We start from the raw sequence: 18,796 nt of genomic DNA, 5'->3' as shown, positions 1-18,796 counted from the left end.
GATTAAGTTTTAGACCTTTAGAGGTGTGTTTTCACTTTTATTTCCTTGTAGCCATGTCTACCTTATCTCTTTTACTAGATATCCCTTAATCCATGCTGTTTTGTTAATGACCTTGTTTTTCTTTCTTTGTAAATCATCAGAGCTGTACAGTAAAGTGTAAAAACAATGAAGAGTCCTTGTGGCACGTTAGAGACTAACAAATTTATCTGGGCATAAGCTTTCATGGGCTAAAATCTACTTCATCAGAGGCATGGAGTGAAAAATACAGTAAGCAGGGTACATATTATAGCACATGAAAAGACGGGAGTTGCCTTACCAAGTGTGGGGTCAGTGCTAACGAACCAATTCAATTAAGGTGGAAGTGGCCTATTCTCAACAGTTGACAAGATGGGGTGAACACCAAGGGAGGGGAAATTACTTTTGTAGTGCTAACAAGGCCAGTGCAGTCAAGATGGGAAAAATACTTTTTGTAGTGAACCATCCACTCCCAGTCTTTATTCAGGCCTAATTTGATGGTGTCCCGTTTTCAAATTAATTCCAGTTCTACAGTTTCTCATTGGAGTCTGTTTTTGAAGTTTTGTTGTTAAAGAATTGCCACTTTTAACTCTGTTAATGAGTGTCCAGGGAGACTGAAGTGTTCTCCTACTGGTTTTGAATTTTACAGTTCTTGATGTCTGATTTGTGTCCATTTATTCTTTTCGTAGAGACTGTCTGGTCTGGCCAATGTACATGGCAGAGGGGCATTGCTAGCACATGATGGCATATATCACATTGGTAGATGTGCAGGTGAATGACCCCCCGATGGTGTGGCTGATGTGGTTAGGTCCTATAATTTGGTCCCTTGAATAGATATGCAGACAGAGCTGGCAATGGGGTTTGTTGCAGGGATTGGTTCCTGGGTTAGTGTTTTTGTTGTGTGGTGTGTAGTTCCTGGTGAGTATTTGCTCCAGGTTGGGGGGCTATCTGTAAGCGTGGACTGGCCTGTCTCCCAAGGTCTGTGAGAGTGAGGGATCATCCTTCAGGATAGGTTGTAGATCCTTGATGATGCGCTAGAGAGGTTTTAGTTGGGGGCTGTAGGTGATGGCTAGTGGCATTCTGTTACTTTCTTTGTTGGGCCTGTCCTGTAGTAGGTGACTTCTGGGTACCCTTCTGGCTCTGTCAATCTGTTTCTTTACTTCACCATGTGGGTACTGTTGTTTTAAGAATGCTTGATAGAGATCCTGTAGGTGTTTGTCTCTGTCTGAGGGATTGGAGCAAATGCGGTTGTATCGTAGAGCTTGGCTGTAGACAATGGATCGTGTGGTGAGGTCTGGATGAAAGCTGGAGGCATGTAGGTAAGTATAGCGGTCAGTAGGTTTCCGGTATAGAGTGGTGTTTATGTGACCATCGCTTATTTTCACTGTAGTGTCCAGGAAGTGGATCTCTTGTGTGGACTGGTCCAGGCTGAGGTTGATGGTGGGGTGGAAATTGTTGAAATCCTTGTGGAATTCTTCAAGGGCCTCCTTCCCATGTGTCCAGATGATGAAGATGTCATCAATGTAGTGCAAGTAGAGTAGGGGTACTAGGGGACGAGAGCTGAGGAAACACTGTTCTAAGTCAGCCATAAAAATGTTGGCATACTGTGGGGCCATGTGGGTAACCATAGCAGTGCCACTGACTTGAAGGTATAAATTGTCCCCAAATCTGAAATAGCTGTGGGTGAGGACAAAGTCTTCAAGACACCACTGACTTCCTGAGGAAACTACAATCCATTGGTGATCTTCCAGAAAACACCATCCTGGCCACTATGGATGTAGAAGCCCTCTACACCATCATTCCACACAAAGATGGACTACAAGCCACCAAGAACAGTATCCCCTATAATGTCACAGAAAACCTGGTGGCTGAACTTTGTGACTTTGTCCTCACCCACAACTGTTTGCTCCAATCCCTCAGACAGAGACAAACACCTGAATGTCCTAAATAAAATAGTTCCCCTTATCGAAAGGTAGATCAGAAAACCACTCTTGCAGTCAAGACTGTGGAATATTCAGAATTTCAGGGAATGCTGATGGTTCTAACAGTGTGAAATGTATTTGTCAACTTCATACTACAACCTTAGGAGGGAATTAACCATCAACCTCAGAAAATCAAACTCTTTTCAATATAAGCCTGCATTTAAACTATGACATAAAATTCTCTCTCCGGAGACTTTAACAAAATTTTCCAACATGCAAGAAAACTGAGAAATCTTTACATATGATCCTTGGTATTTACACTTCCATGGATTCAAATGTCAAGACCAATCTAAGAAGAACGGAATCTTGAAATAGCTTGATAATGCTTTAATGAAATAGGACAATCAGCTTCAAGATGTATTATAGGATCACATTCTAACCTAAAACATTCTCCAAGACTCTGCCAGATCCATAGTTAAGGCAGGAGTTGGTATAAATTTCTCCACCCCCAGAGACACTGCAAAGAAAATTGCCTATACATTGTGTTCTTCAAAAGGTCAGAATACGGTCTATAACATGGATTGTGTATTCCCTTCACCTTTAGGCGAGTCTCAATATTTGGGATCAGAATAATTTTAAACAATGAACAAATTTGTGCAAATAGTGATGCAAATTTGGAAATATTTGGAAGTATATTTTCTTCTGTTTGCGAGCTATTTGAAGAAATAAGGTGATCTCAGATTTCCTTTTTCAGTGTCTGTCCACCGATGGGCTTGTCTACATAAGGAAGTGCCATTGTGTTAGGATGTGTTTAATATTATGTTAATTAACACATCTTGTAACAGCGTGTCACTTCCCAATATAGGCATACTAGATGGATGGTAAGTATAACAAGTGTTCTAATATGCTTATCTTTTGAGGTTAAAGGGTGTCCATATTCTAACTTATTTTCCTATTGGCAGGGTGACATGACAACACAATCGTTAATTATAGTGCTAGAGCAAGACTATATTTATAGTGTGGTTGGGACCCAAATGTGAATACCTCCTTCTCTCCTTCCTTCCATCTTCCTCAACTAATATTTTGGGAGAGTATTTAAAGTAGCTTTCAGTGGAGATATTAACTCTTCTAAAGCACCTCCAAAAAAAAAAAATCTTAAAATAACACACAAATAGATCATGTACCTTTGAAACTAAATGAAAAGTTACACTGATTTCAATAGGGTCTCAAAAATCCCTGAATCCTTTTTAAGTGTAAGACAGGATTTTTCTGCAATTCCCAGGACAGTGGATTTTGTAGAAGGTGATACTCCAGGGCAAATTGTACCAGTAAAATAATATTTTTTTTAAAATGGAGTGCACCTCTCATTTGGCAGAGCTGTGTTGTTGGGTTTTTGTTTGTTTGTTTTGTTTTGTTTTTTAAAAAAGAGTGATAGATGTATCCCATTGTACTTCAAAGCTGGGAAAGACCCAGGGGATTGCAGGTTATACGGTCTATCTTGCTGTTGAACACAGGCTACAAGATTGTTGTCAAAAATTGCTGCCCTGTATCTTGAATCTTTATTACCAAAATCAATTCACTACAATCAGACTGTATTTATTTATTTAAATAGACAGATATATGGCAGGTAACTCATTCTATGTGGTTGGGATGTCCGAGTACTCCAGTTTAGAATCTCCTGAAGCAGTTATCAGTGAACATTAGATGCTGCAAAGGACTTGGATAGTACAGAACAACTGATTTGGATATTCATATATCAAATAAATTAAATCGCTGTACTTTAATGTGCAAAAACGCTACTGTCTCACATTGTCTAGCTAGCTATCTTGATGGGATGGTGATGCTTTTGGTAATGAAATATAAGTGCCTCAGAATGCAATTGATGCCTTAATTAAAGCTTTGTGATTTTGTGACCACGAATAATAGTTGATGTTCTGTATGCAGAATTAAGGTTAGTCAAATGTCATGCTTCGGAGTTTTAACTGATTGCCTGCAGAATAAGTTTTGCTCCATTAACAACGTTACACTGTTGGCTAGATGCATTGTGGAAGAGGTGGGTTATCTTCCTCTGAAGCATCAATTATGTGCCAGTGTTGAGGTGGGACACCAGATTTGATGGACCAGTAGTCTGAACCCGCGTGTTCTGTGTTTCTAAACGTTGTGCACATATATGCCCACAGTATAGCTCTGGGCAAAAGATTCTCTACAAAAAATTGTGTTGTGTTGTGTTGTGTTGTCATTGTGTTGGTTTCTATGATGCTTCACAGAGAAGTATGAATTTCACTTTTTTATTAGCCAAAATAGATGGACTTTTATTAAAAATCCCCTTCTTGATTATCTTATCAGTGATAGCTGGTAATATTATCACAGTTCCTGACAATACTTTGGCAGCAGCAAAACAAAATGTGTGATATGTTGAGAAAATCAGAAATTGGTTTGCTTGGAGTATTGGAAATGGAACAGTTAGTTATTGACATATTACATAGCTTGGTAGCAAAATCAGCACAGCACTTGTATTTTCCGTCCCTTTGGCAGTAAAAGGATAAAGGGTTTCAATCTAGTTTGTGTCAGGCTGGCACTTGATTCAATAGTAATCTTAGTAATGCCATAGATAGGCCATAAAAAATGCCTGATATGCCTGCTAACACCATTTTCTTTTAATTCCATTTTATAAATGCTCTTTTAAAAGATACCACTCTTCATTATGAAAAGTTTAGTTTTAAGAATGATTTAAAAGAGAGAATGTTCTATATTCCCAGTTATGCAGATACAATGATTTTTCCCATTTGGTCTACTGGTTTCTCCTGACATTTAGGTCAATTTATCTAAGAATTAGATAAATTCATGGAGGATAGATCTATCGATGGCTGTTAGCCAGGATGGGCAGGAATGGTGTTCCTAGCCTCTGTTTGCCAGAAGCTGGGAATGAGCAACAGGGGGTGGATCACTTGATGATTACCTGTTCTGTTCATTCCATGTGTGGCACTTGGCATTGGCCACTGTCGGAAGACAGGATACTGGGCTAGATGGACCTTTGGTCTGACCCAGTAGGGCCGTTCTTATGTTTTTATGGGGACTGGCAAGTAACACTGTATGAGAGAGGCAGCTAATACACACAAACCTGAAACAATCTGAAGCCTCCATATCCCAGGAACTAAAAGCCTGGTCTATTTCTGATGCGAGGTCTTCCAATTAGCAGTTCATTGCACTTCCACAGTAAGTGCATCTTTATCACAGAGTGAAGGAAACATTCGTAACAGGTAGTGATCAGTCCTTCACTGGTAGGTTTTGTGTAGTTTTACCATATCATTGCTAATGATGAGCAGATCTTTGCTAATGATGAGCAGGAGTTTGACATTATTTTTATATAAATGACCAAAGTAACGTATCAAATATATTTCAAATCCAAAGGCTTCACTACACAGGCGCATGAGTTACAACTCCTCTTAACCTGTTTGACCCAGATTCCCTCTTCCCTCTCCTTCCAGCCTCTTCCGTGCTGCCTCTGCTACTTCCACAGACACCAAGCGGGCAATACTGCCTGTAGAAATGTTTTCTTCCCTAGTAGAGCACTCATCGCTTCTGGCTACTCTAGATTTCCATAGTGCCTGTCCACAACAGTTGCCTTACACTTTTAAGTTATGTTTGTAATTTTAAATTAATAAAGATTTTCGTTTATTATTTGTTTTAACTTAAAAAGTAGGTTTTCAAATTAGCAACCAGGACAGGTAAGTACAAGTTCTGTGAAATAAAAAAATAATAAAAATTGAGAAATAAATTCATAAATTCATAGATACTAAGGTCAGAAGGGACCATTATGATCATCTAGTCCGGCCTCCTGCACAACGCAGGCCACAGAATCTCACCCACCCACTCTTGCGAAAAACCTCTCACCTATTTCTGAGCTATTGAAGTCCTCAAATCGTAGTTTAAAGACTTCAAGGAGCAGAGAATCCTCCAGCAAGTGACCAAATCTGCCCTGGAGGAAAATTCCTTTCCGACCCCAAATATGGCGATCAGCTAAACCCTGAGCATATGGGAAAGATTCACCAGCCAGATACCCAGGAAAGAATTTTCTGTAGTAACTCAGATCCCACCCCATCTAACATCTCATCACAGGCCATTAGGCCTATTTATCATGAATATTTAAATATCAATTAATTACCAAAATCATGTTATCCCATCATAACATCTCCTCCATAAACGTATTGAGTTTAATCTTAAAGCCAGATAGGACTTTTGCCCCCACTGCTTCCCTTGGAAGGCTATACCAAAACTTCACTCCTCTGATGGTTAGAAACCTTCGTCTAATTTCAAGTCTAAACTTCCCAATGACCAGTTTATATCCATTTGTTCTTGTGTCCACATTGGTACTGAGCTTAAATAATTCCTCTCCCTCTCCGGTATTTATCCCTCTGATATATTTATAGAGAGCAATCATATCTCCCCTCAACCTTCATTTAGTTAGGCTAAACAAGCCAAGCTCCTTGAGTCTCCTTTCATAAGACAAGTTTTCCATTCCTCGGATCATCCTAGTAGCCCTTCTCTGTACCTGTCCCAGTTTGAATTCATCCTTCTTAAACATGGGAGAACAGAACTGCACACAGTATTCCAGGTGAGGTCTCACCAGTGCCTTGTATAACGGTATTAAAACCTCCTTATCTCTACTGGAAATACCTCTCCTGATGCATCCCAAGACCACATTAGCTTTTTTCACGGCCACATCACATTGGTGGCTCATAGTCATCCTGTGATCAACCAATACTCCAAGGTCCTTCTCCTCCTCCTCCGTTACTTCTAATTGATGCCATCCCCAGCTTATAACTAAAATTCTTATTAATCCCTAAATGCATAACCTTACACTTCCCACTATTAAATTTCATCCCATTACTATTACTCCAGTTTACAAGGTCATCCAGATCCTCCTGTATGATTTCCCAGTCCTTCTCTAAATTGGCAATACCTCCCAGCTTTGAATCGTTCGCAAACTTTATTAGCACACTCCCACTTTTTGTGCCGAGGTCAATAACAAAAAGTTTAATTAAGATTGGTCCCAAAACTGATCCTTGAGGAACTCCACTGGTAACCTCCCTCCAGCCTGACAGTTCACCTTTCAGTATGACCCGTTGTAGTCTCCCCTTTAACCAATTCCTTATCCACCTTTCAATTTTCATATTGATCCCCATCTTTTCCAGTTTAACTAATAATTCCCCATGGCACGGTATCAAACGCCTTACTGAAATCTAGGTAAATTAGATCCACTGCGTTTCCTTTGTCTAAAAAATCTGTTACTTTCTCAAAGGAGATCAGGTTGGTTTGACACGATTTACCTTTTGTAAAACCAAGTTGTATTTTGTCCGATTTACCATTGACTTCAATGTCCTTAACTACTTTCTCCTTCAAATTTTTTCCAAGACCTTGCATACGACAGATATCAAACTAACAGGCCTGTAGTTACCGAGATCACTTTTTTCCCCTTTCTTAAAAATAGGAACTATGTTAGCAATTCTCCAATCATATGGTACAACCCCTGAGTTTACAGATTCATTAAAAATTCTTGCTAATGGGCTTGCAATTTCATGTGCCAATTCCTTTAATATTCTTGGATGAAGATTATCTGGGCCCCCCAATTTAGTCCCATTAAGCTGTTCTAGTTTCGCTTCTACCTCAGATATGGTAATATCTACCTCCATATCCTCATTCCCATTTGTCATGCTACCATTATCCCTAAGATCCTCTTTAGCCTTATTAAAGACTGAGGCAAAGTATTTGTTTAGATATTGGGCCATGCCTAGATTATCCTTGACCTCCACTCCATCCTCAGTGTTTAGCGGTCCCACTTCTTCTTTCTTTGTTTTCTTCTTATTTATATAGCTATAGAACCTTTTACTATTGGTTTTAATTCCCTTTGCAAGGTCCAACTCTACTTGACTTTTAGCCTGTCTCACTTTATCCCTACATGTTCTGACCTCAATAAGGTAGCTTTCCTTGCTGATCCCTCCCATCTTCCACTCCCTGTATGTTTTCTGCTTTTTCTTAATCATCTCTCCGAGATGCTTGCTCATCCAGCTTGGTCTACAACCCCTGCCTGAGTTTTTTTTCCCTTTCTTGGGATCCAGGCTTCCGATAGCTTCTGCAGCTTTGGTTTAAAGTAATCCCAGGCCTCCTCTGCCTTTAGATCCATAAGTTCTTCAGTCCAATCCATTTCCCTAACTAATTTCCTCAATTTTTGAAAGTCCGCCCTTTTGAAATCAAAAACCCTAGTTGCAGATTTATTTTTGTTAATCCTTCCGTTCAGTTTGAATTGAGTTAGCTCATGATCACTTGAACCAAGATTATCCCCTACAACCATTTCTTCTATGAGGTCCTCACTACTCATCAAAACCAAATCTAAAATTGCATCCCCTCTAGTCGGTTCAGCAACTACTTGATGAAGGAATCTATCAGCTATCGCGTCTAGGAAAATCTGAGCCCTATTATTATTACTAGCACTCGTCTTCCAGTCTATATCTGGGAAGTTAAAGTCTCCCATGATCACGCAGTTTCCATTAGTATTTACTTTATTAAAAACATTAAAAAGGGCTCTATCCATATCCAAATTAGATCCCGGAGGTCTATAGCACACCCCAAGCACTATCCCAGGGGAGGCTTTAATAGATTTCTTCCCCAATGTAATTTTTGCCCGGACGGACTCTGTCTTATCCATTCCATCGCTTCTTATTTCTTTACATTCTACCTCATCATTGATATACAATGCTACTCCACCACCTTTACCTTTATTTCGGTCTTTCCTAAACAGCACATACCCTTCAATACCTGTAGTTCAGTCATGACTACTATTCCACCATGTTTCTGTTATCCCTATAATATCTGGTTTCACTTCCTGCACCAGTAGCTCTAGTTCCTCCATTTTGTTACCTAGGCTCCTTGCATTGGTGTACAAACATCTTAATTTTTGCAGTAACAGAAAGGAAAAAGGCAAAAATAGGGGCTAGCTGTGAGTTACAAGGAAATAAAAATATCAAGGGATGCTGGGTCACAAGAGTGGAACCTACATTAGAAGGTCATAGAGATGTCTATTTATTCAGTTTGTTTATTTTATGCTTTATTCTCTATCTAGCATCTAGCGAGATACTGTACTTAGTATAATTTACCATTGACATTAATCACACAAGTAAAGATTTTGTCTTATTTTAAAACAGGGTCTGATTCTCCTCTGACTTACCCTGGTATATATAAATCAGGAGTAATTCCAGTGAAGCCAATAGTGGTACGGTAGTGTGAAACTGATGGGAGAAGGAAATCGGGCCCATAGATTCAAACTACCAAGCAATTCATTGTTTCTAATCTTGAATAATGAAAGCCTGCTGGGTAGGTCTTTATGTAACCTTGTTGCAGTGAACAAAGTGGAGAATAGTTAATAGAATTGCCACTTTTAAATTCTCATTGTGAATACTCAGCATGCTGTGATCATATACCGAGTAATGGTGTTTACCATCAATAAATTGCTGTAGATACTATAATATAAATAAGAGTTTTGTGCATTAGGACATAGTTCCCATCCCAGGGACATTCTGAGGACAGGACTACAAAGAATAAAGGCATCAAAGTACAGTAGTCTTGGAATAACCCCAATCTATTACAGTGCTAGAATATTTTGTAATGATTTTATTGGGGGGGAGGATTTAGAGACAAATAACTAAATGAAGAAACATAGATGAAGTCAACCATATGTTGTTCACTCTGTGTTTAATCTATATGTTGTTTTTATTGTGGCCAAAATCATGCATTTCTCAGCACAACATGCCATCAGCAGGAGGGAACCAATGCTTCACATTCCCATAGTAATTTTTAATAGCTTCAGTGACAGGTACTCAGAGGAAATTAATCAGAAGAAAGCAAATAAGATGCCTCACATAAAGCCTTTTGCTCACTGACTTAGTGTACTGCAGGCTTGTTGCCAAGACGAAAACAGCAGATAGCCACAAAGTATAAATTACATCTCAGGTTGTGGTAGTAAAAATACATCTGAGAGACCCATTGCTGAAACAAGAGAAGTCTTATAATGAGGCACTACAGTACATAATGAACACAGTTGCTTTAATAAGTATATGGATACAATATTTTGAGATGCATTAAAGGACACATTACTATTCCTTTATGATTTTTTTTTTTTTACCAATTACCATTACAAACTCTTCCTGGCCAATGGGAGCTGTGGAGTTGATGCTCAGGACGGGGGCAGTGCACAGAGCCCCCCTGGCCATCCCTCCATCTAGGAGCTGGAGAGACATGTCGCTGCTTCCAGGGAGCCGGGCAGAGCTGGGAAGAGCGCCTGGCAGCCCTGAACCAACTGAATTTTTAACGGCCTGGTCAGCAGTGCTGACCGGAGCCACCAGGGTCCCTTTTCAACCAGGCATTCCAGTCAAAAACTGGACACCTGGTAACCCTGCTTTGCTTCATATTTCTCATGTAAAAGAGGGATAATGAAACTTTCCTGTCTCTCAGAAAGGGTGTTGAAAGTCTTAATTTAATTATGTTTGATCCTCAGACTAAGGCACAGTGTAAACTTAGAGCAATTTAATGTGCTGAACTAAAGCACTGAATCCAGCTCAAACCCCAAACTTTAGAACTTTAGATCCCAGGAAGCCAAACTTTCTGTCTAGGCCTGATCTCTAATTTTAAGTAGAGGGAGCAAGTCTGGAAATACCCTAAGAAAAGCAACTCTTACAGAATTTTGACATGAACTTTTCAGCCTCATCCAGAAGAAGGAGGTGAAATGAAAGTTCATGAAAATGAAAATCATGAGGAAATGAGGCTTTGTGAGCTTTCTGAATCTTTACCAAAAGAAAGAAAAGAAAAGTGTATGGGTAATGTTTGTTTATGATTGAAGTCATTCTTATTTTACCCAGCCTGGTTCACCCCAATTTTATCTTATTTCTTTTCGTTTCCTCAGATTTTGCTATGATTATTTTATTCATAGCAGAGGCGTTACTAGCCAAAGCACCATGCCCATTGCCACAGGGGGTCTCAGAGTTGGCTGCTGGTGTTCCTTTGTTTTTGTTGTGGAGCAGTTTACTCCTTTGGTTTCTGTGGCAACTGTTTATTGCACACATTTGTAAAACACCTACTGGAATCACTGTGGCATCTGGATAGGCAGCTATGGACTCCCTGCTGCTCCAACACCCGCTCTGCCGGTGCTTCATTCACTGTCTGAAGCTAACCAAGAGGCAGTAGGGGAAAGTAGTGAAAGACAGAAACAGAGTGGACAGCTGCTAGCAATGGATGCCATATTCATGCCAATTGTCTGAGACTTCTCCACCTCACAGAGCGAGGGCGCACTCCACCAGAGCAAAGGCCATTTCGGTAACTTTGCTTCAGGAAGTACCTCTCATTGACAAATACAAAGAAGCCACATGGAGTCTCATTCGTGCCTTCACAAAACACTATACCCTAGTGCACACCCCTCACCTGATGCATCCTCTGGTCTTCAATTTCAGTACCACAAGGGTCCTCATGCCCACCTTTCTTCATGAGTACTGCTTGTCAGTCACCCAGAGTGGAATACAGATAGGGACCAGCACTCAGAGAAGAAAGAGAGGTTACCTACCTTCTGTAATGGGAATTCTTTGAGATGTGTGGTCTCTAACTGTATTCTACTACCTGCACTTCTTCCCCTCTGCTTTGGATCATAACTCTGATTCACTGTAGAGAAGGAACTGGAGAGGCAGTCGGTCCTTAGTTCCTCAGTTTGGCACCTGAGGCAAGAAAGTGCACAGGCACAGACCAACGGAGGCTGCCAGTATGAATATTCTGGTCGCAGGTGCATGGAGCACATGTGTACCCCACGGTGGAATACAAGACGAGCCACACGTCTTGAAGAACTCTGATTAAGGGTGGTAGGTAATCTCTCTTTTTCCTCCCTGCAGATGTGGCAGTAAGGTCAGACGCCAAAATTCATATTTCCAGTAGGATCCAGAGGAGAGGGAAAGGGGAGCATAGCCTTGAACTGGCCCTCCCATGTTCCAAAACTTCCCTTACCCAGTGCACAGGTTTATGCTCCCTACCCTGACAGAACTAGGAGGAAGTGTTTGGTCCTTTGATACTAAACATATGTTTGATTAAGAAATCTAATTGAAAATAACAGTGTTGTGATTAATTGATTCCATTTGTCTACTTCAACCCACATGGGAGATACTTTTATTTCTTTGACCTTTTGCATTTTCATTGATTTTGACCAACACTCTGTCAAGTGAGTAGATTTATGTACAAATTTACAGCTCTGATTAAAATAAAAATCAACCATGTTTTTGTTCTGTTCTCCAGAGAACTCTCTTTAATAATATGTCTAGGACAATCTGTAGTAATACTGACGCAGTAATGGAACTCTCGTTAATTCAATGATACACCAGTGTAACCTGAATATTATAGTGCACTCTTTAAATGAAGTTAAGGTTTGGTGTTCATCATGCTTTGTACTGGACAAGCAGCTTTTAGTACATCTTCTTTCAAGCAGCTGCCTGCCTAAAATATGTTAAGAGAATAGAAAATACTCAACACATTAGCCACATTTAAAACAAAATGGATTCAATTACAGTTGTTTCTGAAGCATCTGAGGAACATATATTTCTCCTCTAAGTGGTGTGCACACATTTCACCTGCAAGTAGATTGCACATAGGCTAGAGGCAACGGCAGAGAGAGAGGTATGTTTCCTGTTAGGAGAGATGTGCTGCACGATGAAATATACAGGAGATCATTTTTAAATTATCCAGTTCTTTGTCCTTAATTTAGCACTTACATATTGATGTCATTCTGGAGGTGGCATGGAACTGACTTGTTATCATCCCACCCCCAAGTATGCCACTGAGCTGTGGAAGAGTGTCCCCAGTGGATATGACAGACAGTACACTATGGAGTGTATCATTCATTGTAAGGGAATAATGACAATACAGAGCTATCAGTGGACAAGTCATTGCTAAATCCAAATCCTATGAGGACATATGCTTACACTACACTTCGTCAGCCATCTCTTACAAATTTCACCTGAAATAGATGCTCGAAATCTTGGACGGGTCCATTGCCAGCTTTAGAATGGCCTTGAATTCTTCCTGTTTTGTTCATTGTTTTGTTATATCTTTCACCACTTTTAGTATTTAAGAATCAGGTCTCAAATTTGGAGACTGAATCATTGGCATATCTGACAGATCAGTCCTTATCCCAACTATCGTATCTTTATGGTTGATCTGATTCCATCTGGAACTGCTACAGCCATCGTTATCCCCATTATTGAAACTGACTGGTTTAACATCAGTTGAGTGGGAAGCAGCATTTATATGTGCTCTGCTCTGAGTCGGTTCAGCATTAGATGATTTAATCTCCCCTTTGCCAAACTGGTGTGCATCTGTATCAGTCCTTCCAAAGATAACAGTTTCAAGCACTGAGATGTTTACTTTACTTTCATTGAGATCTTTGGTTGAATTGCCAATAGTATTAATGGAGCTGGAATATAAATCACACTGAATGTAAAATATTTGGGCTTCACTGTATGGGGCAAATGTCCATGTAAAGAGAAGGGTAATTAAATTCTCTTGCATTATAACTCTGATTTAGCTGAAGGCTTGCACATAGGGGAATTTTCTCTGGAGAAACCTCATGTGTTGTCACTCTTGTTGTCAATATCGTAAAAGGTGACTATAATAAAAGCCTTAATTAGGAAAGAAGGGAAAGAAATAATACATCTATTGAACTTTAGTATTATTAATGTGCAAGAGAAGAAGGGTTATGCTGGTGCTTGCTGTTAGCTCTTTCATAGTGCACATAAATCTCTATTTTATATCGGTTGACCAAGCTTACTGTCACTGATCATCCAAATATGAAAACATTGCAGACACAGAGTTTTGCTACCCTTGACATAATTTAAGCTGTTATTTAAAATAAATAAATAATTATAATGTTTCTGTCCCTCTGGGTTGCAAAGATAATCTTTGAATTAATATAAATCAATGTCCATCGCAGTGCTGTCAGGCTGGGCATGCAGCTGGACATGCTGAAACAGTTGAATTGACAGATGTGGCATTTTTCTACTGTTCGAATTAAGAGGTTGTTGACTTCAAATGCTAACACTGCTAAACATGTAGGCAAAACAATATGATCAAATTAAGTTATGGAACTGTAAGTATAATGGGCAGCTGGGTACAGTTTTAAGTTTTGATTCTCCAGAATCAAAAGCACAAGTTGTACTTAAAACCAAAAGAGGGCCCAGCTGTCTCACGCAGGCTAAATGGAGTCTAGTAAAAATAGGATTTTCTTTTGATGCTTACTGTATTTAACCTTTTATCTATGTTTGACATTTATATCACTTCCATTTTAGCCTGCTGGGATCAAATGAGTAGTTGCTTTTACCAATATTAGAAAATTTGTCTCTGTAGAAAATGGCAAGGGATTTTCTTTGCAGATTATGGGTTGTTGTTTTTTTTTAATGTAAAGTTTACTGCGTTTACTTCTTGCCTTTTTCATTTGAACTAATTGCCTAGGGCTTTTAGGGCTTTGTTTTCTGTGTCCCTCACATACTGTAGCAGTGCTGTGACCCCAGCATTTGTTTAGGTTTATAAAGTGTACAATTAGCCCTTTTAATGCCTAGTTCAGTCACAATTAAACCTCCCCTGATGGCTTATGATTGGTCTTTCCAAAGGCTGTGGAGGTGTTTTTAATTATTAATTCTCTGGTTTGTTTCTTACAGCAGTCTCAGCTGTGCTTTATTATTCAAAGGTTAATGCAAGCTGAGAACCGGGTAAATTAAATTTGTTTGGCAGCTAGCAAACTGATGTATTACAGACATTGTGAGATACAGATGGGTAGCAACTCTTTTGCTGTTGTGATGCTTAAAAAGACAGATTTTATCTTTACAACAATTGCTAGTTTTGGTAGCATGGCTGATATAAGATGATGGTTCCATAATATGATAGTGTCTGCAACACATTTTTGTTAAGAAGTGTGTAGTTTAGAAATACAAGATGCATTAGCAGCTCTTATAGAAAATTGATGTAGATATCATTACTAATGAACTGGTACACTGCACAGTAGTAAGACACCCAGTTGTATGTGGGGAATCATACAATCAGACGTTTTAATGAAGGGAGCTGAAGGAATTTCAGGTGGAAAAGGGTTTATTAACTTTCAGTGAACAAAATGAATAGTTGAGAAGTGAACATGACATGATGTTATGTAATAATTGTACGCCTTGGGTACATTGTGAGGCAGGGAGCATAGCCAAGAGCTTTCATCTGTTCTAGACATACAGCTATTTCACAAACCCTTCATGCTCTGGAATTCTTTACTGCAGTCATAACAAGAATTATTTCATAAGAAATGCCTTAAGAAAATACTGTGACACTTATTTTGGAAAATCCACTAACCCGTCTTTCCTGTAAAATATGGTAGGTGCCCACATCACAGTAGTCACCATCATGACTGATCTTAATTAGAAATAATGTTTGACGTTGTTGTTGTTGTATATAGACAAACCACTAACCTAGAGGTATTCTGTAGGTTCTTCAAACACAAAATATTACTTGTATTAGAACCTAGCTTATCAACTAATTAGATCTGAATATGTTATTGATATTTACTGAAATCAAGTAACTAACACATCCACAGAAAAAATAAACGTTAGGGTTGAGCTCACTGCAACTAAAATCCTGCACGTGAAAGTCCACACTGAATAAAATGTATGGTTCTGAGGCTGAGCTTGTGTTATTTGAAAAGAGTTTACTTTGATTTATATGGAAGCCGTGTTGCAAAAAATATATTAGTTTTCAATGTGCCTAGATGTTGATTGAATACAGGAGGGAGGTTTTCTATTTCCAAATATAGAGCTATATTCTGTACATTTTAAATATATGTTACTACTCTGGTAGTTTAAATGAGGAATTTATATTAACATAATCCTACAATTTAACCTGCTAGTATCTCTTTCTTTTGATAAGCTTTTCAGTACATTGTAATAATTGTAGAGTAAAACAGCCTTCTGTATTAGTCATTGGAGTGATTTAGAATAGTGACTTAGAGCATCCAGCCAGAAGGTCATTTGTATGGTGCCAAGATTTTAATGCAGTCTGTCCTGTATAATAATGTGTGTTGCTGCAATGCCACCTAGTGATGAGGTGGATAAGGAGGTAGTTGAATACTGCATGGCTGACAGACAAGTAGTCTCTGTCTCCTTGTATTGTAAATACTGCCTCACCTCCCTTCGCTAAGAATATTTTAGTTGCAGTCAGGAAGCTAATCTTTCTATAATTATTTGAATAATTTATTAATACAGTGATTATACTACATTTACGTGTCTGATTACCACTTTGGGTGAAAAAGAAGATGGCATCAGACAAATGTATTATTGGGGAACAGCTCCATGAATGCAATATATTATTTTTGCTTCTGGTGTGATTGCCAGATAATGTTATCATAAATATAACTGATGTACTATATGCTCAGTTTTATGTGGTTACTCATTATGCCATATTTTTGTTTTCTGTTTTAGTGCTGGACCCAAAGGAGACAACATTTATGAATGGAGGTCAACTATACTGGGGCCTCCAGGTTCTGTGTATGAAGGGGGAGTTTTCTTCCTTGACATTACCTTTTCACCAGACTATCCTTTTAAACCACCTAAGGTTAGTAGAAGAATTTTAAAAGTAAAATAGCAGTACCCAGTAAATAATTAAATGGTATATGTCCGTAGTACTCCTTTTTACTAATCATTGTGCAACAAGAGAGCTAGCAGCATCAGCCACCTCTATAGTTGTCTTTAGATCAAAGAATCAGTTAACCATTAACATATTCCAGCCTAACAGTACCCTTCATTTTTCCTCAGTACACCCTCCCACTACAGTTTAAAAATGTTAACACTGTAACAGCTAATCTACACTGCAAATGCTTTGCTGGTATAGCTGTACTGGGAAAGCCCCTCATGGTGGAAACACATCTCATACAGGCAAAAAGAGTGCTTTTACTGGTGTCATTCAACCACCTCCCCAAATAACATAAGCTACACAGGCAAAATAACTCTTTTGTCAGGCTATGCTTCAAGGGGAATTCTGGCATATTCTGGCGCATATGTCAGTAAAACTTTGTAGTGTAGACCTCGCCTGAAACAGAAAGGAGAATAAGAACGGGGGGGGGGGGGGGCATGGGGGAGAATGAGGAGGAACAGGGGGGAAATGGGTGGTTGGGTTGAAGGGGAGTTACGGAGGGCATACATAGCCCATGGCTTGCAGAGGGAATGGGGTGGGGCCCTAGTATGGGCGGCATACAAAGGCCCTGGCATGAGGGAACGGGTGGCACACACAACCCTGATATGCAGTTGGAGTGGGTGGCAAAAAGAGCCCTGGCATGGAGGAAGAGAATGGGGGGGCATGGTAGGGAGGGCAAGGGGGAGGAGGGGGCACACAGCAGAAGAGATGATTGCAGGGGGTCCCTGAAATAGAGGGGGATGGGAGGTTGGCAGACAGGGACCTTGTGGGGGAGATTGGAGAGATATGAGAAGATCCTGAGGTGTGCAGTGTGCTCAGCCTACAGAAGAAACAAAGTGTATCACAACCTTGTTCTGTAGTATCCCAGAGTATCTAAACATTGAGGTCACTGACAAGAATGTTATAGTTGAGGTTCATCTATCCCCCTGACCACTGTTTTAGCCAAAACTTTCCAATTCATATTTAGGCACGTAAATAAGAGGCCTGGCTTTCAAAAGTGATGAGAATCCATAGCCCCTCCTATTTAAGTCAGTTGAAGCTTTCGGTGCTCAGGCCATCTGAAAATCAGGGCGGAGACCTTCAGGCCCACTCTGGCCCCTTTACACTGCATAAAAGAGCCAGAGCAGGGCAAAGAGGATTAAATGCCCCATACCCCAGTAGGGGAGGATTCTCCAAGCATAGGCACTGTAGAACATAGCTGTAAAGCTGCCTCACAAGGACCCCCTCACTTATCCCTGTATAGAGTCCTGGCAGGAGTGGGGCTGAGGGTGGCTATAGAATCACAGCACTGCAGAGATTCCGGGCAGCGCTGTGGCCAATAAGGAAGCCTGAGCGATTAACCCCTTCCCTCCCACGCAGAGGATGGGCCCCAAAGTGGCTGCTGCCCCCGACCGGCGCATAGCAGGGCGGCTGCGGCTGGAGGGTCCCGCTGGCTGGAACTCGGCCCTAACACACAATAAGACTTTGGCTTTTGGAAAGAAAGAAAGAAAGAAAGAAAGAAAGAAAGAAAGAACCGCTGTCGCGTAGGGTATGCCTGCACTACAGAGCTCATGTTGGCATAGCTATCGAGGCAGAGCCCCCTGATGTAGATGCACCATATGCACTGGTCTGGCCTCATAATTGCATTTACACTGAGGGTTTTGTCAGCTTAACTATGTTTTTAGGGAGTGTGGTTTTTTTCAAACCCCTGACCTACATAGCTATGCTGCTATAAGTTTTGCATATAGACCAGACCTTAGACAGCCTTCCCTCTCCCCCCTGGGCTGTCTAAATTATTCCAGGGTCTCTTCAGCCCACAGAACAAGACATGCACCACAGAATCCCTAATTTAGGTTCCTAAATATGGATTAAAGTGCCTAACTTTAGGCACATAAATTGGAAAATTACAGCCATTTTAAGAGTAGTTAATGTTAGTCCCCTAGCAAAAAACAAAACAAAACAAAAAAACTCAAAAGGGGATATTCACATGCAGATGATAAGAGTAGCGTTAAGCTCTCTCTGAAATGTGAAGCCATAAAATAATCTAAACCACAATACTTTTTTTTGATACGGCTATCTAAAGAGCTAGATATGAGAGAGGAAGATCTGGTTCTTCTTTCTGTTGAAACTGC

At 40.0% G+C, this 18,796-nt stretch overlaps 1 protein-coding gene across 2 annotated transcripts in view; it reads left to right on the top strand.

Annotated features, from left to right (window-relative positions):
• Positions 1-18,796, top strand: part of LOC125631626 (ubiquitin-conjugating enzyme E2 E2) — a 334,645-nt gene that overhangs the window by 258,161 nt on the left and 57,688 nt on the right. For both annotated transcript variants that reach the window (XM_048838591.2, XM_048838590.2), the window contains one exon: positions 16,475-16,607. In XM_048838591.2, coding sequence (XP_048694548.1) covers positions 16,475-16,607 — 133 coding nt within the window. The remainder of the gene's footprint in view (positions 1-16,474; positions 16,608-18,796) is intronic.

This window comes from Caretta caretta, chromosome 2 (assembly GCF_965140235.1).
Source record: "Caretta caretta isolate rCarCar2 chromosome 2, rCarCar1.hap1, whole genome shotgun sequence".
In the NCBI taxonomy this organism is placed as follows: domain Eukaryota; kingdom Metazoa; phylum Chordata; order Testudines; family Cheloniidae; genus Caretta; species Caretta caretta.
Note: the sequence above shows the minus strand (reverse complement) of the source record. Positions and strands in the feature narration are given on the sequence as shown.